Genomic DNA, 25,768 nt, shown 5'->3' with positions numbered 1-25,768 from the left:
TGGGACGCGCAGCATCCCCAGCCAGACTGCGGCGATGGCCCTGCCCCGCCCTTCGCTGCAGTCCTGGAAGGGCTCCCAGGGGCGGAGGAGTGGGCTGCCGAAGATTCTCTGCAGGGCGGGGAGGGGCAGGATTGGAGGATTCCAGCTGCGGGGAGGGCGGTGCGGCTGGAGCGTCTCTGCCTGCCTGGGCGGACGCAGCGACTCCACTGCACCATCAACCCCCACCCCTGGCGCGCGCACTACTCCTTCCCCACCCTGCCGCGTCCCTCCCGGGGCTCGACTCTTACGCCGCATCGCCGCTTCGGCTCCTTCCGGGAGTTCTCGGCCCTTTCCGCCGGGTGATCGGGCAGCGAGCAGGCGGGAGCTCCGCCCCCTTTGGTTGGCCGGCGCTCGCCCCCGCCCCTCGCGCCGCGCTGCGGCGCTTCCCCCGAGCTCGCGACCGCCCGCCGCCGGAACGCGCGTGGCCGCCTATAAAAGAGGCGGGGCGCGCGCGTCGCCGCCACTACCCGCTGCGGAGCGAACAGGGAGGAACGGAGGCCGCTGAGCCCCGTCGGTTCCTCCAGCACCCCCGGCCCGACGCACCCACTGCCCCCACCCCCAGGAGCCGGTGAGAGGGGGGAGCGGGCGAACTCAGGGCGGGAGCGAGGCCCGAGGGCGGCCGACCCCTGGGCGGGGAGCCGGACGGCCCCTGGGGCAGGGCGGGGCCAGCGCGCGGACAGGTGAGCCCGGCCGGCCTCGCCGCTCCCTCCGTCGGGCGGGGAACCGGGCTAGCCGGCCGCGACCGGCTTGTGGTGCGTGGGCTGCTGAGGAGCCGCCGGGCCGAGCCTGGGCGCCGGCCGCTGGAATGTCATTGACTGGGCGGAGGGGGCGGCGAGGCCGCCGGGTCCTTCCCCGCAGCCCAGCCTGGCTGCGGCCCCGCCCTGCTCCATCCGGCTGCGGCAGGTGGGGCGGGGGCTTCCTGGTCCGGATCGTTTCTCCAACCCCCTCTCCGCAGAGCGCGCTTCCCCCACCGCCCCCAATCCCTTCCCTCAGTGGGGAGCGACTTGTGCAGCTCCTTTTCTCAAATCCCCACCAGCAATGCCGGCCCAGCCCTTGAAGGAGAAAAATCCGGGAGTAAAGGGCTCTTTGACCTTAATTTCATCCTGTGTGGCGGTTCTTGGCCTTCTCTGGACGGAGAGGTCCGAGACCGGCCATCTCCGTTTCTTATCTGTAATAAACATATTTTTCTTTCCCAACTGTGATTTGCGTGTAAATAGCAGGTAGGTGCGGCGCTTGCTTTGTATGCGACCCAAACTGAATAACTTAATAGCTTAGAGTTCTTTTTTTTTTTCTTGCCCCGAGACCGGGTCTTTCGAGTCAAGGACATAATTATTATTTGTCAAAAATTTTACAGCCATGCCGGTGTTGAATGATAGAGCAGCCTTTTGTTTGACAGCAGTCCCTGCGAATTTCATTACATGCTTCCCAAAGAAAATTGCTTTTAAAAGTCTCTGAGGGACTGGGTTAAAATGTATTTTAAACAAAGGGCTTGTCAAGGTTAAGGGTTGAATATGTTTTAAATTAAAAGCTTGAATAGCTCAGGAAGCTGGATTGAGATGATGCTTGAACTGCCCAACACCTTGTCAAATCTCTTTTGTATAATAGATCCTAAACTATGTAGGCCCTTTGTTCTGTCTTCATCATGGCATATTAGAAAAACTTACCATGATGGCTGTTAGGGAAGAAGAGAAGAGAGACCATATGAAATATTTTCAGAATGTGTTGAGAAATTGCGTCGTCATAGCAATTGGACTTAACTAAAACAGAATGTGTCAAAGATGGAAGGGTGGGAGTGTCTGCAGCCAGGAAACAGAAAACCTGAAGAAAAGCGGTGGGAACACTCAGCTGTATGAAGCCATCGAGCCAAGGTTCCAACTCATCAGACTAATCACGTATTTCCCCTTTTGTCTGCAGCTAATGTCAGCTTTTGAAAGGTCAAATTGAAGTCCGAGTTTCAAAAATGTGCTGCAGGAAAATAAAAAGGTGCTGCAGTAAGGGCCTCTGTGCAGGAAATTAACAGTAAGCCTTTTTTAGTAACTGGGCCAATATTACTCAGAGGGACCCTCAAAGTGTGTTAGCTGTTATCCAGGGACCTAGATGGAGAGCCGAGACTCAGAAGGTGGATTTGCTCTCTGCTGGACAGGTGTGAGGCAGACCTGCAGTAAACGGTCAGCTGGGGAACATTCTCCGATATGCTTTTGGTCTTTGGCAGGGCGTTTGTAGGAAGTGAATAATTAGCAACCTGATACGTCACAGGCTCACAATATGAGCTTGTCAAGCAATCTCATGAACAGGTTTAGGTGCGGAGAGCTGTTTTTAAGTATATCTTTTGGTTCCCTGGGTGAGACTTTCCTCTGCTCTTCCTTTACCCGCCTTCTTCCCTTGGGCGCGGGGGCGGCGGTGGGGGGGGGGCGGCTGCAGATGCTGAGAAGTGGGTGTCAGGAGTAGTCCACAGTCCTGTCATTGCTGAACCTGCACTAAGGACAGTGGGCACGAATCCGGCCTTGTAATCAATCCTCCGTGGGCTACGCGAGGACTCTGCTAGTCGTGCGGTGGGTCTGCTGCAGCCCATCAGCTGTAGTCGGAGTAGGTAGAAGAATGCAGCACCCTGATGGCAAATGCCGACCCCAGGAATGCAGAGGAGGCCCACAGAACTGATCGCTTGGGGCCAGTGGGTAGAAGCAGCTGCGCTGGTATTTCCCTTCCACCGCTTTTGTATACTCCTCTTGTATGGGTTTTGAACAGGAAATAGTATTTTGTGAAGGAAGTGTCCCAGTAAACTAGGCCCAAGGTCGATCTTTGTAGCTTGAGTTCGTTCTTGCTTCCGATGACTTCACGAAATTATGCTGTTTTATTACTGAATGGAAGGGGGTACAGAAATCATCTAGTACTGGGAATCTCAGCTAATGTATCGGAACGTGGGTTGGGGGAGTGCACGTCTAGAAAAGGGATATTTAGTATTCAGGATTATTTGAAAATTGGGAAACTGAGACCCAGAAGAGGGTATGACATGGCCAAGGCAGCGCATCTGCTCAGACCAGAGAACCTTGGTTCTTTCTGCATTTTCAATTCCTGGTTTAGAAGCTCTGTAGAATGAGAAGGGCGCTGGGAAAATAGCTAAAATTTGATTTTTACCTGTATTCATATATTTTTAAAGACCTGTTGTCTTCATTGTGAAATTATCGTGTTCAGTTTGCCCTTAGAAGCTTGTTACCTTGCTCTTCGCCCTCCCTCTTCAGACGCCACATTCCTCCATCATGCTGTCATCATTTCGTAAACGCAGAGTCCAGGTATTTGACCAGCATGCGGGAAGTGTGTTACCTTTTCGGTTTTGCCTGGCTTGCAGTGAAGACACATGTGTCAAAGAGGTTGAATGATCCAAAGAGAGGGGGAAGAAACCCCTCCTGCATGACCTGTTAAGCAAATTGGTTAGGGTTTGGGCTTTTGTTTGTTTTCTTTGGTGTTACATGAACAAAAGTCTTAGTAGATTTATTCTAAAATTTCCAAAGCCTTTGTTTTTTTACCTTCCTCTCTTTAAGGCATGAATATATTAATTTCTTATCACCCTACTGGTGTCTGCATGTACTGTTTGCTAATTTTTTTCATTGATGGTTACTTGGTTCTTAAAAACCAAGGGACTAAACACATTATCTTAGATATTTAGAAAAAGTGATCTGAAAACATGTAAAAATAGTGTTTTTCAATTTGACAAGTATCGTAAACTTGGGTTTGTTTCCTGTTTCCATTGATTTACGTTTTTTTGCCACAATCCTTATAATGAAATGGAACTTGGATTTTCTTGTTTATAAAAAAGCTCACTACCCATGTTTTTATTTGTGTACAGTTTTTACGTGTTTGCTAAATTGGACCTTTTTCAGAAAGAAAAATGCTTACAATTAATGTCTTGATATCCCATAAGCAGAAGTATAAGCTCTGCAAATTTCTAGTGATTATGGGTGATAAATCCGAGGCAAGCCCTTTTATAAATCAGGCTGGTTAATTGTTTAAACAAGGTTTATAAAAATGGGCACGTTATACCTTTTTCCTGTTTTGAATCTCAGTAACAATATTTTGCACTTAAACACCTCTCATCTGGATTTTACAGGTTATAAAAGGTAAGTAGCAGCAAGGTAGTGTTTGGGAGGCATTCAGGAGTAAGTTTTCTCAACCTTGCTTGGCGTTTCTGGATTTTGATGCAGTACAGTATGAATCTTTTGCTTCTTTAAGCTAAATCCCTGCTCACCTCCGCAGAATCCTGCTAACAAGTTGAAATGAATTAATCAATTTGAAGGCTGACGTGCAGATCTACAATCCTGATTGGAATGCGGTTTAAGCAAAAATATTTCTGTTTTTTCCATGGTTAAAATTCTTAATTTATATATCATTTACCTCTTTGCTTACCCTCAGGTCTACCACTAAAATCTGCAGCTGAGCTGGTTTTGACTTAATTCACTTAATCTGAGAATCAGTTGGCATCAGATTTTATGGTGCTCACCAATTCTTTGGTGCTTTGTTCTCGGGGAACCCTTCCGCATCCGTGGATGTAGTTCTCCTGCTTTGGAAATGTAAAATGTGCTGGCTTTCTAAGCCGGGGAAAAAGGGCATTGTTGGTTCTGCACCTCTGGGCTCTGACTAAGCAACAAAAACAGAACTGATGGATGGTTCCTCTGACATTTTGCTCTGGGTGATCTTTATGAATTTTTCCATAGAGCCAAATGCTCTCTTCATCCTGTTAGTCCTGAAAATCCCTTTCCCTGCAAACAATATATCTGAGTCCTGCCTGAGGTCTGAATTCATCTTGCAGTGTCCCAAACGCCCCTGTCTGCCACATTCAGCTCGCTAAGATGTCGGCACTCCCAGACCTTTGTTTCCAAATAGGCACTCCTCTTGTCTTCATGACAGTTTTACTGTCTTCTGAGGTTCCAGAGGGAAACTCTTGACTAGTGAATTCTTCCACTCTCCAAGATCTGCGTGAGGGTGTCCTAAGCTACTCACTCACTGCAGGTGCCAAGTGAGCAGAGTTGGAAGCATTTGACCTTTGGTTTGAAAGTGTGTGTCTCCACAGTCTTTTCTGTTGCTTAACAGTGTTCTTCCCACCCACTGCCTGTCCCCGCCCTCCGCAGACAGACACCTCCCCTTGCACAGTGGTCTTATAGCTTCTGTGGATGAGGGTAAGGCTTTAAAAACTTCCCTAAGTACATAGCAAGAACTGCCTCGGACAGCTGTCTGTTGGCAGTTGTCAAGAAGACAAAGATATTAATTAATGGCTGGCTTCTTTTGTAGGAATCATTTTCCACTGATAATGTGTATAAGTTGGTGTTGGTTATGAGGAGTCATTCTCGTGCATGACTTTGGATTAAACCAGAACTTTCTAGCTGAGATTCATATCTTGGCTTTCTTCTCAGAGATCTAGCTGTATTGTAAGAATACGGACAAGTTCTTTTTATTTATTACAGTAGAGGACATAGCTGTAATTCCTGTTTTATCCTCTGTGCTCAATTCACATTACTTGCTGAATGAAGCAGCTCACATTTTGATGCTGCATTGCAGCAGCATTTAAAAATAGCCAGTCTTCTCTAATAATTATTTGCCAAAATATGACCTTTTTTCTTCAGTTCCCTTAAATGGGAAGCTGTCCTTAAACAGAGAGTACATTTAGGCCTTCGTCTCCCCTCCTTCATTAGCCACAAACATAGACCTGATTGACAAAATCAGAGTTGAGGTAAGCAGTCAGTTGATTGCTGTCCTGGAATGTGGCTCCTTTGCGGTTTTTAGGCAGTCAGTGGAATAGCTAGATAGGCTGGTATGGTTGGAGATTTTTTTTTTTTATGGCACATTTCCCAAAGTCTTCCTCTCTAGCTCTCAAAAGGTGTTAATCCCGTTAAGGCTGGGAACAGCCCAGGGCATTCTTTGTGGAGTCCACCCTATCAGTCAGCTGCACATTTCTGGCCTGGGGTGGAGTTCTTGCAGTGTGCAGCAGCCTCGGGGAACACGGTGCACACAGGCAGAGTCCAGAAAATTCCACTAACTCTCACAGAGTTTTGGGTGAGAGGTCGTAGCACCTTTGGATGGCAGTAGTTCTTTGGAGATAGGAGATTTTCTCCTGTGTTTAATGTAGTCTGTGGAAATGAGCCATTTAGGAGCAAAGAGAAACTGGAACTTGTATAGAGACAGCTCCCTATCAGGAGAAGGGGTGGGGAGGAACAGCCGTTACCCTGTCATCCTTGGCTCCTGTAATCACGCAAATGAAAACTCTTGAGTGCCCACAGCAGTGGGAGAGCACTGCTGACTTTCAGATGCCCAGCTCCCCGGAGACAGCCAGTTGTGACTTGGCCAAGCTCCCACCTACTGGCGTCAGCTGATCTACTGCAGGAAAGAAAAGTCCATTATTGCCTGACCAAAGCACTTGGTATAGAATTGACTTGTTCTACTTCACTGGGGTGACAAAGAGGGCCTTTTAGGTTGGTTAATTTCAGCAGGGCCTCGCTGGACTGTCTCCCTGGATTGGTAGGGTCAGATCAGCAAGCGCAACCCAGGCCGAGGGGCTCGCTCAGGGGGAACCTTTTCAGTATTACTATGTTGGGAATTCTTTTTTCATCAGAAAGGGCTGCTTCCGAATGTGATCGTTTAGAGATTTCCCTGGCAGCTAAAGGAAATGCAGTGAATCCTGTCATCTGGGGCGGCAGGACAAACGCCATAGACATTCTAAAGACTGAGACATCTTGTAGAAAGGCACATACAGTGGAGCTGTTGTTACATGCATAACTGGCTATACATTCCTTGGAAATTTTATAAGCAAGCGAATTAGACACACAGTTTCCTACTGTTTCTCCACCTAACTGTTTCCGGAAAGATGAGAACAAAGGAAGTATATAAATTATTCTTAACACCAATTGTTTACTAACTTTAAGAAGACTCAATCTTAAAAACATTAATTTTGATTTTTTTTAATGATTCATATATGCTCCTTCCCGCTTTTTCCCCCCCTCAAGTGGGGATGGAAAAGATAAGAGGTAGTAAAGGGAATTAATAAATAACTGAACAGCCTTTAATGAAGAGTGTGTCAGCTCCGATCATGTTAAGAATCACTGGTTCTAGCATGCTGGTCTGGGAACTGGAGCATCCTGGGTCACCCTAGCTCTACAACTTGCTTATTAGATGATCTTTTGTCTCCTGACCACTTAATAATGAAGTGACAGCAGTTTCTCTATTTCTAAGCTCAGAGTGTAATTGACTGTCTAAATGTGTGCTGAGTTCTGTGGTCAGAGTAAGATAAGGTCTCTTATAGTCCCTTAGGAACTCTAAATTCCCTAGGGAACTTACAAAAACGCAGGGAGAAGACAGTAATCACGTGGCAGAATGTGACGTGAAGTTGCTCTAAGGGGGCCAGAGAGGGAGTGGGGGCTTCTGATTCAGGGCTGCAGACAGGACAGCGTAGTTGCTTTAGACTTGGAGGGGTTTGAATGGTATTAATGGTCGAGTTGGGAGTGGGGGAGAAGAGAACATTTCGGCCAGAGGGAACTTTCTGGTTTGGGAAGTGGACCTGCCCCGGGCCTGTAACTTGGGCTTGATGAGGGAGTTTGATGTAAGGTATGCCTGGAGCAGGTCACGCAGGTGAACGAGTGAATCGTAAATGTGGCCGGACCGGTAGGGATTCTTGTCAAGATCCCAAAGAGGCTGATGTCCTAGGGCGGCAGCGTAAACCAGAACGGCCCTGTTCTTGACAGACGTTTCCTTTGTCAAGGTTACCCTCAGTTTTTGGGTTTAAGGACTCTCTTGAAGCCCATTTTAAGAACAGAAACTATTTTTTTCAGACACAGCTATCTATGGATGATACAAAATTGTGCCTTCCTGAACTCAATTTCCCCAAGGTCCCACCCTGCCAGCGTGAAAAGAGCGGTTATCCGGGTGCGGACCACCCAAGCTCAGTAATTCAGGTCTGGTCATTAGGTTGACGCCCCGTGTTGTAGCTTCAGTCAGCACATTCCAGCTGTTCATTCAGCCACCAAATCTAGCTGTTACCTGGCCAGAATTCCAGTTTGACGATACAGAAATGAAACTGGGGTGGACTACTGAGCTCTCTCCACCCTTCACAGAGGAGCTCAGAGCTGCTTCTCCAGCACTCAAACAAACATTTGTTAATGACATCTGTCTGCTAGAAATCGGGATACAATTGGGACTTCCCTGGTGGTCCAGTGGTTAAGACTACGCCTTCCAATGTGGGGCATCAGGGAGCTAAGATCTTGTGGCCAAAAACCAAAATGGAGAACAGAAGCGACATTGTAACAAATTCTATAAAGACTTTAAAAATGGTCCACATTGGGCTTCCCTGGTGGCGCAGTGGTTGAGAGTCCGTCTGCCGATGCAGGGGACACGGGTTCGTGCCCTAGACTGGGAAGATCCCATGTGCCGCGGAGCCTGTGCATCTGGAGCCTGGGCTCCGCAACGGGAGAGGCCACAACAGTGAGAGGTCCGCGTACCGCAAAAAAAAAAAAAAAGGTCCACATCAAAAAAATCTTTAAAAAAAAAAAGAAAGAAATCGGGACACAACAACAAAGATTACATTGCTCAGTCTCATTATACCGTGAGAAGTATGTGCAAGTGCTTTGTAAATCTGCAGAAAAATGTGATTAAATCAGAGAAGGAGGGAGGGAAGGAGCCGTGAGGACAGCTTGGTAAGGAGGCCAGATCCCTGCAGCTTCCTCATTTCAGCTCCTATTGAGACATGAATGGGAGTTATCCGGACCGAGGAGAGACAGAACATTCTGGGCAAAGGAAGCCTGAGCAACTGACTTGGAGTCTTTAGAGAGAATCATGTGTTTGGGAAGAGAGTATTTCTCTGTGCCAGGAAGGTACGGGGCATGGGTGAGACATATCAGTCAGGTGTGCTGGGCCAGATTGGAAGGTTCAGCTAAAGAGGTAGATGCTTTCCTCTCTCAGAAGGGAGTGATGAAAGGTTTTAAAGCATGGGAATGACGTGGCAAAGAATATGTTTCTTGTTATAGTCAAACAAATACATGAGACTTTGTGGGAGAAAACCAATAAAGATAAATGGTTAATATGTGGAGAGTAATTTGGAAGGAATGGTGATAGGGCTAAAATCCCCTCACGTTCTCTCCCTAGGAATCTAGGTTCTCTTCATAGAAAAGATAGGCCTCAGAGTTGGCTAGGTGCAGTCGATAACTTTTCTTGACACCTCTTAAAGCTGCTTTTCTCTCTGAAGAGCTGGAAACTTTGCCCCGAGCTTAGCAGTGTTGTTTATCTCACAGCTGGATGGGGGCAGGGAGTGGGGGGCACACAGTGGCCTCCAGACCTAATCCTTAGCCAGCCTCTCCTTTCCCATCGGCTGGGCCAGGCGAACAGGGTAACGGGAAGAGCTGTCACATATGTTTCCTGGGCAGCACAGTTTTTATGTCTTGTATAAATTATGGAACAAGAGCTGGAGAGACCATCAGCTTATCTGGTCTGCTTTTTTACCGGGTCACAGACCCTTCTCTGTAGAACGTAATTTTAAAGTTAGAAGAGTCTTGGGACCATCTCGTTTTCAACTGGTGTTTTCAGTCATTCTGGGAAATTGAGACACAGAGAGGGAAGGCAGCTCGTACAAGGTCACATGTTACTGACAAATTTACATGCTCTTTGTCATTAGTGTGTACCTGTTTCCTTCTGTGCGTCCTTCCTTGGTTAGAGGATAAAATGGCTTATTCCTGAGAGAAGAGCAGGGAGCATATTCTGGGTTTGTCCCATAAATAGGTCAGATTTTCTTTTGACATTAAAGGTTGGTGAAACTGTCCAGATCTGAGAGTTTAAAGTTGGGGTAGATTGAGTGCTATGGGGAAGTACCACCTACTCAATTAGCCTGTGTTTATTGTTAACTGGAGCAGGTAAGAGTCAGGTAGGATAAATCTTTCACCACACCTTTTTTTTTTTAAGATACGCTGTGATTTTCTTTTAATTCTGTGCATTCGGATGAAGCAAAGCCTGTTCATTGCCCAGCCTGAAGGAGATTGTAGGATTGACTTTTTGGGGTGACTGAGAAATCCACTACTTTAGGTAAATCCAATTGGATTTTGATGTTAAAGACTCAGTTACTGGGCTTCCCTGGTGGTGCAGTGGTTAGGAATCTGCCTGCCAATGCAGGGGACACAGGTTCGAGCCCTGGTCCGGGAAGATCCCACATGCCACGGAGCAACTAAGCCCGTGCGCCACAACTACTGAGCCTGCGCTCTAGAGCCTGTGAGCCACAACTACTGAAGCTCACGTGCCGCAACTACTGAAGCCTGCGCACCTAGAGCCCGTGCTCCACATCAAGAGAAGCTACAGCAGTGAGAAACCCGCACGCCGCAACGAAGAGTAGCCCCCGCTCACCACAACTAGAGAAAGCCCACACGCAACAGTGAAAACCCAACGCAGCCCCAAAAAATAAATTAATTTAAAAAAAAAGACTCAAGTTACTTGATAATCATTCCCTTTTCTTCAGTGAATAACAGGCTGAGATCTAGAAAGGTAGAAAAGCTGAATTAAGAATAAATGTTTTCGGGCTTCCCTGGTGGCACAGTGGTTGAGAGTCCGCCTGCCGATGCAGGGGACGCGGGTTCGTGCCCCAGTCCGGGAAGATCCCACATGCCGCGGAGCGGCTGGGCCCGTGAGCCATGGCCGCTGAACCTGCGCGTCTGGAGCCTGTGCTCTGCAATGGGAGAGGCCACAATGGGAGAGGCCCGCGTACTGCAAAAAAAAAAAAAAGAGTAAATGTTTTCTAATCTCCACACCATGAAATGCACAGACCAGATGAAAGGACTGTTGAATGGATTTCTCAGTAATTCTTTGAGCTCCACAGTTGGTGTTTCCTTTGAATTCTCAAGTCTCTGTAGAATTGACAGTGTAAACCATAGTTCTCCCCTTCACATTTCTCGCCTGGTCTCATTGCAGTCTTGGTGAGGCATCCTCTGAGGGGCCCACTTGGGCAGCCATTTTTTATGAGGGAATGGGGCCTGGGCTTCACTCTTAGCTCCTGAGAAGGGACCACTTTCAATTCATTTGTCTGCTCAGGCTCTCATAATTCTTTATTTCCTTCCAAGAGGCTAATGCCATTAAGTCTATTTTGGTGTCATGTGCTTACTTCAGGACTTTCTGTCTTTTCAGAAAATGGACCCAAGCGGGGTCAAAGTGCTGGAGACAGCAGAGGACATCCAGGAGAGGAGGCAGCAGGTCCTGGACAGATACCACCGCTTCAAGGAGCTTTCGACGCTTAGGCGCCAGAAGCTTGAAGATTCGTACCGATTCCAGTTTTTCCAAAGAGATGCTGAGGAGCTGGAGAAATGGATTCAGGAGAAACTGCAGATTGCATCTGATGAGAACTATAAAGACCCAACCAACCTGCAGGTGTGTCTGAGGTGCCTCCCAAAACTCCAGAGCTCAAATGTCTTGGCCCCGAATTTATACAGAGCTAATTATGACCTTGAGCGATTGAATGTAGATCAGACATAAGGAAGGACTAACTCACTATTCTGAAAAGCCCTTAGTGGTTGTATTAGTGAGCATGAATGTGGAATCCTGCAGGTTTTAATTTATCTTTTGCGGATGCTTTAAGCCGATGGTTCTCAACCCGCTGCCTTACAGCCATTGGTGATCCTTCATCATTTTTCAGGGAGGGTCTGGTTTGATCTCTTGGAATATGTGTTTTTGAGAAAGGTATGCTAACAGTGTTGTTGCTGGTGAAAATTTGTATAGCTGTTTAAAAAAAAAGCCTTTCTTCTTGTTGATTTTGGTGAAAGACTTTTTTTTAGCAAGTGGAACAGTGGTTGTACCCATGGTTTTTTTACTATGCCAAAGTCGTCTGAGAAGAGAAAATGATGAACGCTGGTTTAGGTGCAGGCCCTGCCCAGCTCAGCATGTGAGTAAAGGGAGGTATTAAGAAGTGGAATGTATCAAATCAATCAAGGAGTATGGTTTCTAAAGCAAGCTAAAAGAAGTCATATCATGAATGAATGTGAATGGATTCGTCAAAGATAAACACTACATGCTAAGCAGCCTCTCAGTATGGTTCTGTATTTCTAAAAGGGATTGGATGTCCATAAAGGCTCATTTCCGGATACACAAGAAAATTACGATATCTTATAGCATCTTTTGCTGTCTGCAAAGCTGTGGCCCTAGATGGCCAAGCTTTCAGAGGGCAAGTATGGATGCAGGCAGAGCATTTGAGTAATTGAACCGGTAGGGGGATGATTGGGAGGCTGAGTGAGGCGTCCATAGAGAGAGGGAGTGGGATGCAGGAGGGGAGGAATAATAGGGAGCTGGGCGCAGAATGACGCGTGCCGAGGAGCACGTATGGCTCATTTCACGGTCCACCGACAGGGCAAGCTGCAGAAGCATCAAGCCTTTGAAGCTGAGGTGCAGGCCAACTCGGGAGCCATTGTGAAGCTGGATGAAACTGGCAACCTCATGATCTCAGAAGGGCACTTTGCATCTGAAACCATCAGGGTGAGTAAGAGCCGTGCCTGGTGTGGATGGCCTTCTTCTCTGGTAGAGGAATGTGGATTCATGCTTACATGTAAATTTGGGTTCCTAAAAAGATAGATTTTTCTAGCCTTTTAAAGGAATTTGTGAAGTATCCTGATGGAGTTACCAACTCCTGCTTTTGTAATATGATGATTGAGTAGGTCTATAAACAAGCGTTTGTGTACTCAGTGAGGAAATTAATGTTCTTTTTGTAGAACAAATTAAGATGCAATTAGACTTTAAAGAAGACTGCATATATTAAACTTCTAACATTTTCAGATGGTAATTGGATGGGAGAGCATATTAGTGAAATTGGTGAATTTGGGGATTAGGACACAAAGATAAATAGGATTAATCACAGACACTATAAAGTTCTCTGTCGGAAAGCTTGCTCTCTGGATCTTGGTACCTTGCCCCAGGAGGGATTTACTGAGGTCTGGTCAGCAAGCCTGTTAAAGGTCCAGCTGTGAGGAATGACGTGTGGTACCTGTTGGTCGGTGACCGTGGCCATGTAGCTTACTTTGAAGCAGGAGTCCTCAGACTTGGTCTGGCTTGTTTGGGTGCCATTTGTCGAGGCTGGGGCAGTAATTGGTCTCTCTCTGTTTTGTTTCACATTTCCAATACCAAGGTATTAAGGGCAAACAAGCCTCTTTACGATGAAGTGCGCATGCTTAGTCTCTCATAGCTGGATGCTCTCATCTGTCTTTGATTTCCTTCTTATCTGTCTTTGTTCTTTGTCATCCAAAGTCTCGTTCCATTGAGGGACCAACCTTTTCAGTCCTTGACCTGTCAAGGCAGTCCCAAAGACTAAGATGAAAGCCACAGCTAGAAATGTCTCATCCTCTGCTGTTCCCTGAGATGCACAGTGGAACACCCACAGGGATTTTATTCCCTTAGGTTCTGGTCTAGTAAATACTTACTGTGTCTCTTTTGCTCTAATATACTCTGCAGTCTTACACTGAAGACTCGCAATTAGCCTTAAGCTTATTATTAATAATAAACTATTACTAGTAATGATTGTAAACAGGCAGTAAAAGTAAATTCTAAATGCTATATGCCAACTATTTAATTACTACATTCAACCCATGCAGGCAATATGATGCGTGTCTCTGCAATTAAATACAAAGACGTGGGACTTCCCTGGTGGTCCGGTGGTTAAGACTTCGTGCTTCCACTGCAGGGGGCATGGGTTTGATCCCTGGTTGGGGAACTAAGATCCCGCCTGCTGCGTGGCGCGGCCAAGAGAGTACAAGGATGCATCTGCTCATTTCCCCACTCTTTTGTATATAGTCTTACTGTACATGAAATCAGCCAGAGTGCCGATTTGCTGATTCAGCTGCTCTGTATTAGTTTAACCAGGTTACAGATGGGGAAATATGAGAAATAGATCAAGTGTTTGTCTTTAGTAATTAATGTGGGGGAGGGAGACCCAAAGCTCTCTTCATTCCCCTCTTCCCTGTTTAGAGATCTTATTAAAGCAGCATTTGAGGGACTTCCCTGGTGGCACAGTGGTTAAGAATCCACCTGCCAGTGCAGGGGACACGGGTTCAAGCCCTGGTCCAGGAAGATCCCACATGCCACAGAGCAACTAAGCCCGTGTGCCACAACTACTGAGCCTGCACTCTACAGCCCGTGAGCCACAACTACTGAGCCCATGTGCCACCACAACGAACAGTAGCCCCCGCTCGCCGCAACTAGAGAAAGCCTGCACGCAGCAACAAAGACCCAACGCAGCCAAAAATAAATAAATTTATCCAAAAAAAAATTTTGAAACTACTGTTAGCTGCTATTTGTTGAGAAGCTGTTAATAGCTATTTATGTGCGAACACTTTGCTAGGACTTTTACATACGTTCTCTCTAATCGTCACAAGAAGCTTGCAAGGTCGCCGTAGTATAGAAGGGTAGAAGCTGAGGCTCAGAGAATTTTGAGCAACTTGCTCAGGTTCCCACAGCTAATAGGTGACAGAACCAGTGTTTCAATCTACTCCTTTCTTTAGTTACAGTTATTCACTTTATTTTCCCAGCCCGAGTTTCATTCCTGTCAGCTTTCTTTTCCCCCAACTGCTTCTCTGAAAGCTGCTGCTGCTTGCTCAGGCCCCTGCTGAGAACTTTGCCTGAGCCAGCCAGGATTCTCCTCCACCCTGCCCGCTGTCCACGCGCTCCCTAAGCGCACCTGCCTCCCTGCCCACTCACGCTCTCAGACACCAGCAAGCTTGTGAAACTGGCCTCTGTCAAAACTGCAGTATTGACAAGAGGAGACATACTGGGAGTGGGAAAGTTGTTCCAGTCCTGGAACAGGCCTGGCCCTGGCTCTTCCCTCGAGGGTATGGAAATGAGATTTGTGAGAGACTGACGGCTGACTTGTAGGTGAGGATTTTCTTGAGCCTTCTGTGGCCTCATTTTAATTTGAGCAAAGGGGAGACTTCCCTGGCAGTCCAGTGGTTAAGACTCCACACTTTCACTGCAGGGGGCGCAGGTTCGATCCCTGGTTGGGGAACCAAGATCCCGTATGCAGTGCGGTACGGCCAAAAAATTTAAAAAAAAAAAAAAAAAAAAAGCAAAGCGTTCTCCTTTAATCCCTGCATCCGTGCCCCCAGGCCCCATGGCCGCCCTGTCTTGGTAACTGACCTGGCCCAGGAACGCAGTAGCTTAGTTAGGCAGGCAGCATTAACGTAGAGGAAGGTGGGTGGGCTGTGAAGACTGTTTGTGTCCTGGATAACCTGTCTGTCACCGGTTTAGACTTTCACACCGTACCGGACGGCGTGGCGCCCCATAGTGACCGCCACCCACATTGGCTCCCACATCCGAGTAGGTGGAGTATTGACTTGCTGTTGGTTGCCTTTTCCCCCTTGCCTGGGAATGCCTTTCACTTCCTTCTCAGTGGTGGACTCCGGTTTGAACCATCAGCGATGGAAGTGATTGTAGTGGTGGAAGTGAATTGTGTGAGCCTTTATTTTCCTCCCAGTGCTTTCTCCTTTCAAATGAACCACCAGTACTTGCTCCTAAGAGAATCCACCCATGTTGACTATCCCGTGGCTTTCAACTTTTCAGTTTGCGGGGAGTGGCATCTCAACGATGGGTGGATCCCAGGTTTCTCTCCTGGTAGTGTTTGTGTTTGTGTCACTTGTTTCTGTCTGTGTTATACAGAAACTCCCAGTATCTTGGGTAGGCATAATCAACACCTAGAGATTGGGTTAGAATGCCAGACTGCATCGCCTAAGCTTGAATTGATGATAATCCCTCTGGTTCCTGACGAGTCCTTACTAGGACTGTGCCGTGAGAACCCAAAATGCTGGGAAGTGACTGTTTGGGCCTGTGGCTGCCACCTGGGCGCAGCTTGATGTAAACCTCACTTGGGATGTACTGTGTGTGCCACAAGCTGCATCTTTTCACGAAACACCAAAACAGCTTCTGCCAGGAGTCCTCTTTGACAGCTGATTGTGCTTCAGGACCCCATCTTTTTACCTTTATACTAAGGTTTTCCTCTTTACTTGTGCCTCATAGTTATTTCTTTACACGTATGATGCCTATGGGACATCTTGTTTTCTCCCCTTTACCTCCGTGAATTCAGAACACACACTTAAGTGATTCCTGCTGCGGTTGCATGATCACACCTCATCTTTCCTTCCCCAGTAGTCTTATGACCTAGAAATCCCACTGTAATAATTTAACAGTTAATATAACTAAAAACATTACCTAAATACTTACCAAATAATGTGATATCAATAATAACTGATAATTACAAAATAATAAATTCCTTGGCATAAACTAGAATACATCTACCTACGAAAGGTCAGTTATTTTGTACTTTAAAACCTACCAAACCACTGTGAAGTGTATGCATTTTCCTCTTCTCAGTTAACTTTACAATTTCCCCTCAGTGTAGGGATTATCTATCTTCTTAAAAAGACTTGTTCAGAGCTCTGTGAGGTTTCTAACTTGTTGGAACTCTGTGGAGGAGCCAGATCCCACAGGAAAGGTTGTAATCTATGGGGTTGGGCTCTTTACCCTCCAGACTCGTTTGATGGAGCTGCACCGCCAATGGGAATTACTTCTGGAGAAGATGCGGGAGAAAGGAATCAAGCTACTGCAGGCCCAGAAGCTGGTGCAGTTCTTACGAGAATGTGAGGACGTGATGGACTGGATCAACGACAAGGTACGTTTGAGAAGGAAGGTGTGCTGGGGAGGCCTTGAGGAAAGAAGGGGACGAGACCCCTCCACGTCTGCAGCTGAGAGCCGGCAGAGCGGCAGTGCAGCACACAGAAAAAACTGCGTCTGCCGAAGCTGCCGCGGCCCCTACCGGAGCCCATTTCGTGATGGGGTTCTGGAAGCCGTTGTTCCCAAGTGTTCTTTGGTGACTCTGGCTCTGTTGTGGTCCCTGAATAGGAGGCAATTGTGACCTCTGAGGAGCTGGGCCAGGACCTGGAGCATGTGGAGGTTTTACAGAAGAAATTTGAAGAGTTTCAAACAGACATGGCTGCCCACGAAGAAAGAGTTAATGAAGTGAACCAGTTTGCCGCCAAGCTCATTCAGGTAAATAGGGAAGTGCTGTGCTTCTCACAGCATCGTCCCATTAACTTCCTTTACTTGAACATTAATGTAATGTACCGTCATTACATTAACTTTTCCAGAAGAGAAGTTTTGATTGGGTCCCTGATTTCTGAGTGAGCAGGTTTTGGTAAGCATGTCTAAGAGTTCTGTTTAGGTCTAAGTAAGGCGGCAATACTGATCACTCCTAAATTGGACAATGCTTTCTAACTTGTGGCCGTGGGCAGGAAGGGCAGAGTTCCTTTGATCTGTTTCCTTCACCCACTTTCAGGTAGGGCTGAAGCTTTTATTGGGCTGCTGAAGCTGGGTGTCGGGGTTTCTCAGACTAGGGTGTGGTGGTGAAAGCTTCGTAGGGTTGGCAGATGTCCACCACTGCCTGATTGCTCTTCCCTTCCTTTTTGAGTCGGAGCTTCCCTGGGCTCCCGGGAGCCTGGGGAGCCCTGTGATGAATGGCTCTCCACCGGGAGCTCAGGAGCCATTAAGAGGGGAGTGGGGCAGCCCCTCCCAGTTGCATGCATGTGCGGTCCTATCACTGCCGCTTTATTCTCACCTGCTACCACAGGGCTCCGGAGACATCGAGTAGGATGAACTCGGGAGTTTCTGCTTTAGGGAAAACTGGATTTGGGGGGCGGGGTACACATTTTATGTATGTAGATCCTTCGGCACCGGTACTTGTTCCCTTTTGGATCCAGAGCCAGCATTCCTCAGATGTAATCTCACCCTTCCAACTGGCGAGTGAGCTGTCCCCGGAATCCTGGGCCGTCCCAGGATTGTGCTGAGGAGAGCAGGCAGGCCAAGCCCGAGATCTCACAGGTGGATCCCGCAACCCGGAAGTGCTTCACCTTATTACTTTACATGTTATTTTTATTTAAACAAGACAGAATGTGGTTAGTGGGGAAGCATACTTTGAAAGGATCATCTCCAGTCTGAAGTTAGGAACAGACCTGGAAAACCATGTGTCTGGGCAGGAATGCTTATTAATAGCCTCGTGACGTTTGAAACAGTGAACTTTGGAGCGGCTCGGGCGAGCGGTGCGTTGACAAGGCCGCCACAGAGGTGCAGCTGAAGGGCCTTAACTAAGCAGGGGGCTTGGTGCTGATGCACGGAGAGAGACTTGCCCCACAGCTCCAGGGCGCAGAGAATGGCTCTCGCCTTTTTATAGAGCAAGCAGTGGAAGCTGTTTTTGAATGAGCTTCCCTTCATTCCACACAGAAAGCCAGTGTTTCTTTAGAACAGTAAGGTTTGCTGAGGCGGCCGCGTCAGGGAGCCAAGGCCAGGCGCACAGTTGGTGGGGCCAGAGGTGCTGGTCTGAGCGCAGTCTCTGCCCTTCCTGGCTCAGGAGCAGCACCCCGAGGAGGAGCTCATCAAGACGAAGCAGGATGAGGTGAACGCAGCCTGGCAGCGGCTGAAGGGACTGGCCCTCCAGAGGCAGGGGAAGCTGTTCGGGGCAGCCGAGGTTCAGCGCTTTAACAGGTACCGAGCTGAGGGGCTTGCGGGAAGGGGTCTCCCGGGGGGCGTGGTGAGGCCCAGGGCGAGGCTAGGAAGATGTGGGGCTGACTGGGTCTTGGCCCCGCGTGGCGTCCCAGTCCCAGGTGGATGTCGTAACTGTGGATTAACAGGTGCCTCTGTGCTGTAGGGATGTGGACGAGACCATCAGCTGGATTAAGGAGAAGGAACAGTTAATGGCCTCTGATGATTTTGGCCGGGACCTGGCCAGCGTCCAGGCTCTGCTTCGGAAACACGAGGGTTTGGAGAGAGATCTCGCTGCGTTGGAGGACAAGGTGGGTTTTGAAGGCAGCTGACTCTATAAGTGAGTTAGTCCGGTCAGGAGAGCAGCCCTGATAGAGTGTGTCTGCAGGTCAAAGCCCTGTGCGCCGAGGCCGACCGCCTGCAGCAGTCCCACCCTCTGAGCGCCACCCAGATCCAAGTGAAGCGAGAGGAGCTGATCACCAACTGGGAGCAGATCCGCACCCTGGCCGCAGAGAGACACGCACGTCTCAACGATTCCTACAGGTAGAAATGCTCCTCCAGGGCCCCGCAGCCCGTACCAGGGGGCGTTTTTTTTAGAGGCGATAGGAAGGCAGAGTTGACGGTCAGTTCGCTCTGCTGAGAAACCTTCTGTATCGCTTGACAGCTTTCCTCTAGTAAGAAAAGGCAGATGACTTTTTCTTACTGTATTTGTTATATATTTTTATATTGTATATTAATATATTTCTGTGTTATATTTGGAGACTGGAAACTTTGTGTTTGCATATACACACATAATATTTATAACTATACACATCTTTTTTCCATCTTATATCACTGTGTTAGAACCAATAGAAATGGAAATAGTCTCTTTAGCAATGTGAGCATCAGGTGAAATACTCTGTTAAAATTGAGTAAATCAAGGATTGAAAGGGAGAGAATGCTTCTTACTAATAACTAAGGGTTGAACTGGGGAGTGACAAGGAAGTTGAAAATAAGGGACAAGCTTGGGGAATTATAGTGATAGACAGAACCTAAATTTTAAAGACTTGATTTCAGCCTTCTTCTGCTTTCCTTTATAGTCTAGATTGAAAGAGTCCCATGTTTCCGAGGGCTAGAGTTTGTGTGGTTCATTAAGACATCCGAGGACATGAATTCAGAGCTCTAGGGCGGCATCTTCCATCTGGGGCCTCCCCTCGAGACCTCTCCTCACTGACCTTTGGTTTCCCAGGCTTCAGCGCTTCCTTGCCGACTTCAGAGACCTTACCAGCTGGGTCACTGAGATGAAAGCCCTCATCAATGCAGATGAACTTGCCAACGATGTGGCTGGGGCCGAAGCCCTGCTGGATAGGCATCAGGAGCACAAGGTAAGGTCTCCACGGTCTTCCAAAAGTAAGGCCACGAGCTTAACAGGGCATCACTGTAGCTCTGTCACTTACAGCCAGAAGTGGCTGAAACCTTGCTCACAGGTAGCTCTCGCCATAGGGATTGTGGCTGGTTCTGCCTTTGGAGACTTGCTTTACCTTCTTCTAATAGATGGTTAAGGGAGTTACATGTCAGGAGAATAACTACGGTTCCTAAAAGCAAAGGGCCAAGCTCTGGCAAGGTGGAGGTGCTACTGTTTTGCACGTGTGTCCTGTGACACCTTAAACAATGTCTTTGTTTAAATGCTGAATTTCATAGTTGGTTTGAGTGAATTTAAGTTTCATGATTTGCTATATCCCCAGAGAGCGTCCTTGGGAAACTAGTTTTATGAGATCTTAATAGGCTCTACCTTAAGAAGAAGGGGTTTCTATGGCTAAGAAATTCTGGAAAACACTGCTAAACAAGATTTTTAAAATTATTATTACTGTAGGTCTTCTGAGAGGTGCTAGATATAAAAAATTAATATACAACAGTCAGATATGCACTAGCAGCAGTTAGAAGCGTAATTTTTAAGAATCCTACTTACAATTGCATCGGAAAATATAAGATACTTGGGAATAAATCTGACAAAAGTTGTGTAAGACATCCGTGGAGAAAGCTGTAAAGTTTTGATGGAAGAAAAGAAACACTGAATAAAGGGATGGGCAGGGATGGAATGATCTCTTATAAAGGTACAAATTCTCCCCAAGATTTATACATTCAGTGCAATTCCAGGCGAAGGCCTTTATTTCTGGAATGAGACAAGATGATTTTTTTTTTTAATTTAATTAATTAATTTATTTGTTTTTGGCTGTGTTGGGTCTTCGTTGCTGCACACAGGCTTTTCTCTAGTTGTGGAAAACGGGGGCTACTCTTTGTTGCGGTGCGCGGGCTTCTCATTGCAGTGGCTTCTCTCATTGTGGAGCACAGGCTCTAGGAGCATGGGCTTCAGTAGTTGCGGCACGCGGGCTCAGTAGCTGTGGCTCACGGGCCCTAGAGCACAGGCTCAGTAGTTGTGGCACATGAGCTTAGTTGCTCCGCGGCATGTGGGATCTTCCTGGACCAGGCATCGAGCCCATGTCCCCTGCATTGGCAGGTGGATTCTCAACCACTGCGCCACCGGGGAAGCTCGACAAGATGATTTTAAAATTAATTTGGAAGAAAAAAAAATCAAAAACAGCTGAGATAATTGTGAAGAACAGGGGAGGGACTCACCCTACCAGGTATTATAAAATCATAAACAGATCCATCTGGCAGGACTTCCCTGGTGGCGCAGTGATTAAGAATCCTCCTGCCAATGCAGTGGACACTGGTTCGAGCCCTGATCCGGGAAGATCCCATATGCTGCACAGCAACTAAGCCCGTGCGCCACAGCTACTGAGCCCGTGTGCCACAACTACTGAAGCCCACGCACCTAGAACCCATGCTCCCAACAAGAGAAGTCACCACAATGAGAAGCCTGCACACCACAACGAAGACTAGCCCCCGCTCGCCACAACAAGAGAAAAGCCCACGTGCAGCAACGAAGACCCAATGCAGCAAAAATAAAATAAAATAAGTTTATTTAAAATAAAAAGAATCCACCTGCCAATGCAGGGGACACGGGTTCGAGCTCTGGTCCGGGAAGATCCCACATGCTGTGGAGCTACTAAGCCCGTGTGCCACAACTATTGAGCCTGCGCTCTAGAGCCCATGAGCCACAACTGCCGAGCCTGCGTACCACAACTACTGAAGCCCGCGCACCTAGAGCCCGTGCTCCGCAATAAGAAGAGCCACCATAATGAGAAGGCTGTGCGTAGCAACTAAGACCCAACGCAGCCAAAAATAAATTAATTAATTTTTTTAAATGTTAAAAAAAAGAAATCCATCTGGCACAAGAAAGACCCGAAATAGACCAATGGAACAGAAGACAGAGAGCTCAGACCCTATAGATGTGTGGAAACTTGACAGTTTGACAGGTGGCACAAAAAGCCAGTAGGAAACAGACTTCTTAATAAATGATGCTCTCCTGTTCGATGACCTAGGCTGTTATTTGGAAACCTGGCCTTATCTTTGATTTTTTTCCTCATTCTAGACGTGATATTCCTGATTTGTAATGATTATGTGTAATTCAGTAACTTCCTCTTCTTTTACAAGATGCTGGACATAAATTGTCCTTTTCTCCCCCCCGCCCCCGCTTAGGGTGAAATTGATGCTCACGAAGATAGCTTTAAATCTGCCGATGAGTCTGGACAGGCCCTGCTTGCTGCTGGTCATTACGCCTCAGATGAAGTGAGGGAGAAGGTAAGAGAGGAGAAAGACTCTTTTACTAAGTCTCCGAAAGCTATTATCCAGCCTTAAATATCCAGACGTTGCATTCACCCTGGTGTGTGAGAAAACTTACACAAGAGATTCTGCCTGGAAGCAGCAGCTCCAGAGATTTTAAAAGAAGATGTGTGGCGATTGATCAGGGAGAGAAAGTTCCATTTGTTATAGAGACCAAGAAGAGACATTTCAAAGACACACTTTATTGTCATTAACTTTAGAGCCTAAAAATTAAGCCTAGGGCATTCCTGGGTCTAGTCAGCATATTCTGGGGAGTACCACTCAATTGACGTCTCTCACCTAAGAGCCCCTACTCCATTTATGCCGCCTCACTTTTACATAGATGCCCTTTTTCTTCTACCTAGGGGTTTATTTGCCATTTTTGCCTAACATTATTTGTGATAACGTGGCAGTAAATTAATTCTAGATTCATTCGAGCAGGGCCACCCCTCTTAGGTTTAACATCAACTTTCAGCAAGCCGCTCAGGATCTGTGGTTTCTTGTGGCTTGCCTGACACGTGCAAGGAAATGTTCTCCTTCCCTTATTTAAATCGGAGCAGAGGCCTGAAGGTTGGCAGAGGGTTGGAAATGCCAGGGCAGCCTCTGAGTCTGCCCAGCGGCCGTGGGCACTGAGTTTCCCTCCACCTGCCCCCTCTCCCTCCCAGCTGACCATCCTCTCCGAGGAGCGGGCCGCGCTGCTGGAGCTGTGGGAGCTGCGGCGGCAGCAGTATGAGCAGTGCATGGACCTGCAGCTCTTCTACCGCGACACTGAGCAGGTGGACAACTGGATGAGCAAACAGGAGGTGATTGGGGATGGGAACCGGCCGCCTGCTCCGTCTGCTGCTCAGTTAGCACATTCTGTGCGGGGATCACCAGTGGTTCAGTTCTGCGTCAGGTGGAGGGTTGCCAGCTTCTGTGGGCTCTGCCAGCACGGTCCTTGCTGCCGAGATTGAAAGGCCCTCAGAAAAGGCCCCAGTTTTTCAGGGGAGTGTGATGGCGTGAAGTGTTTTGTTAAAGAGATTTTGTTTCTTTAGAACATAGCATTATGCGTAATTTAAATCTAATAGAAGCAACAGAAGCTATTGGAAAAAAGTTTCAGTGGAATGTGGAATAAGGATTTCATGCTCTTGTTGGATTAGTTTTAAGGGAATCTGAAGAGGCTTCTGGCTTTCTGGGGGAGATTTGAAGGTGTAATAGCCATAGAACTTCTTTCCTTCTTTTTGTCCTTCTGCCAGAATAGCCTTTGCTTTCCAGCCTTAGGAGGTGAAAGGAATCAGACATTATCTCAACATTTTGTTTCCTCTTCTAAGGCGTTCCTGTTGAATGAAGACCTGGGAGATTCCTTGGATAGCGTGGAAGCGCTTCTCAAGAAGCACGAGGACTTCGAGAAATCCCTCAGTGCCCAGGAGGAGAAGATTACAGTAAGACCCCTCCTTGCTGTCAGTGCCTTCAGATTACCATGAGAGTCAGCAGAGGTCTCGTCTTGTTCCAAAAGGTTCCTGAGCAGGTTCAGTGAAGGCTCCGGGTGCTTAAAGTCTCACGGAGATGATTGACCACCTTGTTGGAGACACAGCACGACTTCTAGAATGAAGTCATTTTCTTGATGTGAACCTCCAAGTTGAGATTACCTTCCTCTAAAAGAAATTAAGAATTAATGTAAGAGATATTTTCCCATTGAACACAGACCTTAGAAGTAGGAATTGAAAGGCTGTTGACCCATATCTGACTCCGTCAGTTCCTGCTGTGACGTTAGCTGCAGCTAATGTGTCCAGTCCTGAGTGAAGCTAGCGTAACTCTGTGCCCTCCAAGAACATCAAGCAAAAACTCAGCAGTTGAGGGATAAAGAGTGTCATAGCAAACCTCAGAGTGAAAACCTTGACCTGAGTTCAGGTCTAGAGCATTCCGTACCCTGTTCTGCACTTTCCTCTGGGGTCCAAGCTGTGGAAGAGTCGCTCACCAGTGAAGAACCTTATTCTTCTTCCTAGGCCTTAGACGAGTTTGCCACCAAGCTAATTCAGAACAACCACTATGCGATGGAAGATGTGGCTACTCGCCGAGATGCGGTAAGTGTGCAGCCTCTTTACACACCTCCTTTCTGTCCGTGGGTGGCCCTTCTGAGCCTGATCTGGTGGGGGGTAAGAGCTGGAGATTCACAGCGAGCCTTGCCTTCCAGCTGTTGAGCCGCCGCAACGCCCTTCACGAGAGAGCCATGTATCGCCGGGCCCAGCTGGCTGATTCCTTCCACTTGCAGCAGTTTTTCCGTGACTCTGATGAGCTCAAGAGTTGGGTCAATGAGAAGATGAAAACCGCCACGGACGAAGCTTATAAAGTAATGTCCTGTTAGCATTGCCATGTAGCACTTGGTTAGTAAGCTAAACACAGCACTCACAGTTAAACTGTAGCTAAATAAAGAAATTGGAAATTTCAAAATATACACTATTTAATGTAAGCTGGTCGTTTTATATGTCTCCCTATAAAGATAAGTGTGAGGGTAATGCAGCGTAACTTGATGTCCTTAGGTTCAAGATAGAACTCCCTTCTTCCTTTCCTTGGCAGGACCCATCGAACCTGCAAGGGAAAGTACAGAAACATCAGGCTTTTGAGGCTGAGCTCTCGGCAAACCAGAGCCGCATTGACGCCCTGGAGAAAGCCGGGCAAAAGCTGATTGACGTCAACCACTATGCCAAGGACGAGGTGGCAGCTCGAATGAATGAGGTCATCAGTTTGTGGAAGAAACTGCTGGAGGCCACGGAACTAAAAGGTGAGAGGAGGGCTTCCCTGGTGGCGCGGTGGTTGAGAGTCCACCTGCCGATCTAGGGGACACGGGTTCGTGCCCCGGTCCGGGAAGATCCCACATGCCACGGAGTGGCTGGGCCCGTAAGCCATGGCCGCTGAGCCTGCGCATCCGGAGCCTGTGCTCCGCAACGGGAGAGGCCGCAACACTGAGAGGCCTGCGTACCGCAAAAAAAAAAAAAAAAAAATAGAGGAGGTGTGCACGGGGTTACGGGAGGCCGTTTGGGGAATTAAACCTTCCTCCCTCGTTCCGTGTTTTGGGGACATGTGCCACCCAGGCAAGCTGAGCTGGGTGACCTGGGCACTCGGGCTCACTTCCTGGGTAGGAGTCACCTGCCCTGGGTTCCTGATGCTTTGCTGATTTGGTGAATGTGGTTGAGCGTGCTGGTCAGGGAGGGCAGGGAGCCTGAGTGAGAAGGGGATGATTTGGTCGTTGGGCACAGTCTAGATAGTCTGACTGAATTGGGCCTCATCACTGAAAGTCAGAGCTCAGCCGGGAGCCAAGGGCACTTAGCCATTCGCCAGCCCCTATCCCATGGGGGTTAGAAGGCTTCTTAAACGACTTCCACTTCAGCATCTAAAAGGTGGAGCAGAGGCTGCGGTTTTTCTTTACCCTCTTGATAGCAGTGACGCTGTAACTAGAATCCTGCCCCGTGGTCCTTCTGCGAGGTGCCATTGTTGAGAGCACACTGGCAGAAGGACGGTGTTAACTAAT

At 47.7% G+C, this 25,768-nt stretch overlaps 1 protein-coding gene across 7 annotated transcripts in view; it reads left to right on the top strand.

Annotated features, from left to right (window-relative positions):
* Window positions 1-460: 460 nt before the first annotated feature.
* Window positions 461-25,768, top strand: part of SPTAN1 (spectrin alpha, non-erythrocytic 1) — a 60,447-nt gene continuing 35,139 nt past the window's right edge. For all 7 annotated transcript variants that reach the window (XM_030858463.2, XM_030858462.2, XM_060300349.1 and 4 more), the window contains exons 1-15: window positions 461-607; window positions 11,182-11,421; window positions 12,394-12,519; window positions 16,553-16,693; window positions 16,924-17,070; window positions 18,425-18,558; window positions 18,722-18,866; window positions 18,944-19,098; window positions 19,784-19,919; window positions 22,138-22,239; window positions 22,926-23,063; window positions 23,571-23,681; window positions 24,246-24,323; window positions 24,434-24,589; window positions 24,817-25,021. In XM_030858463.2, coding sequence (XP_030714323.1) covers window positions 11,185-11,421; window positions 12,394-12,519; window positions 16,553-16,693; window positions 16,924-17,070; window positions 18,425-18,558; window positions 18,722-18,866; window positions 18,944-19,098; window positions 19,784-19,919; window positions 22,138-22,239; window positions 22,926-23,063; window positions 23,571-23,681; window positions 24,246-24,323; window positions 24,434-24,589; window positions 24,817-25,021 — 2,011 coding nt within the window. In that variant the 5' untranslated portion in view covers window positions 461-607; window positions 11,182-11,184. The remainder of the gene's footprint in view (window positions 608-11,181; window positions 11,422-12,393; window positions 12,520-16,552; window positions 16,694-16,923; window positions 17,071-18,424; window positions 18,559-18,721; window positions 18,867-18,943; window positions 19,099-19,783; window positions 19,920-22,137; window positions 22,240-22,925; window positions 23,064-23,570; window positions 23,682-24,245; window positions 24,324-24,433; window positions 24,590-24,816; window positions 25,022-25,768) is intronic.

Source organism: Globicephala melas, chromosome 6 (genome assembly GCF_963455315.2).
Source record: "Globicephala melas chromosome 6, mGloMel1.2, whole genome shotgun sequence".
Lineage (NCBI taxonomy): Eukaryota > Metazoa > Chordata > Mammalia > Artiodactyla > Delphinidae > Globicephala > Globicephala melas.
The sequence above is the reverse complement of the archived record's forward strand: the minus strand, read 5'-3'. Positions and strand labels throughout refer to the sequence as shown.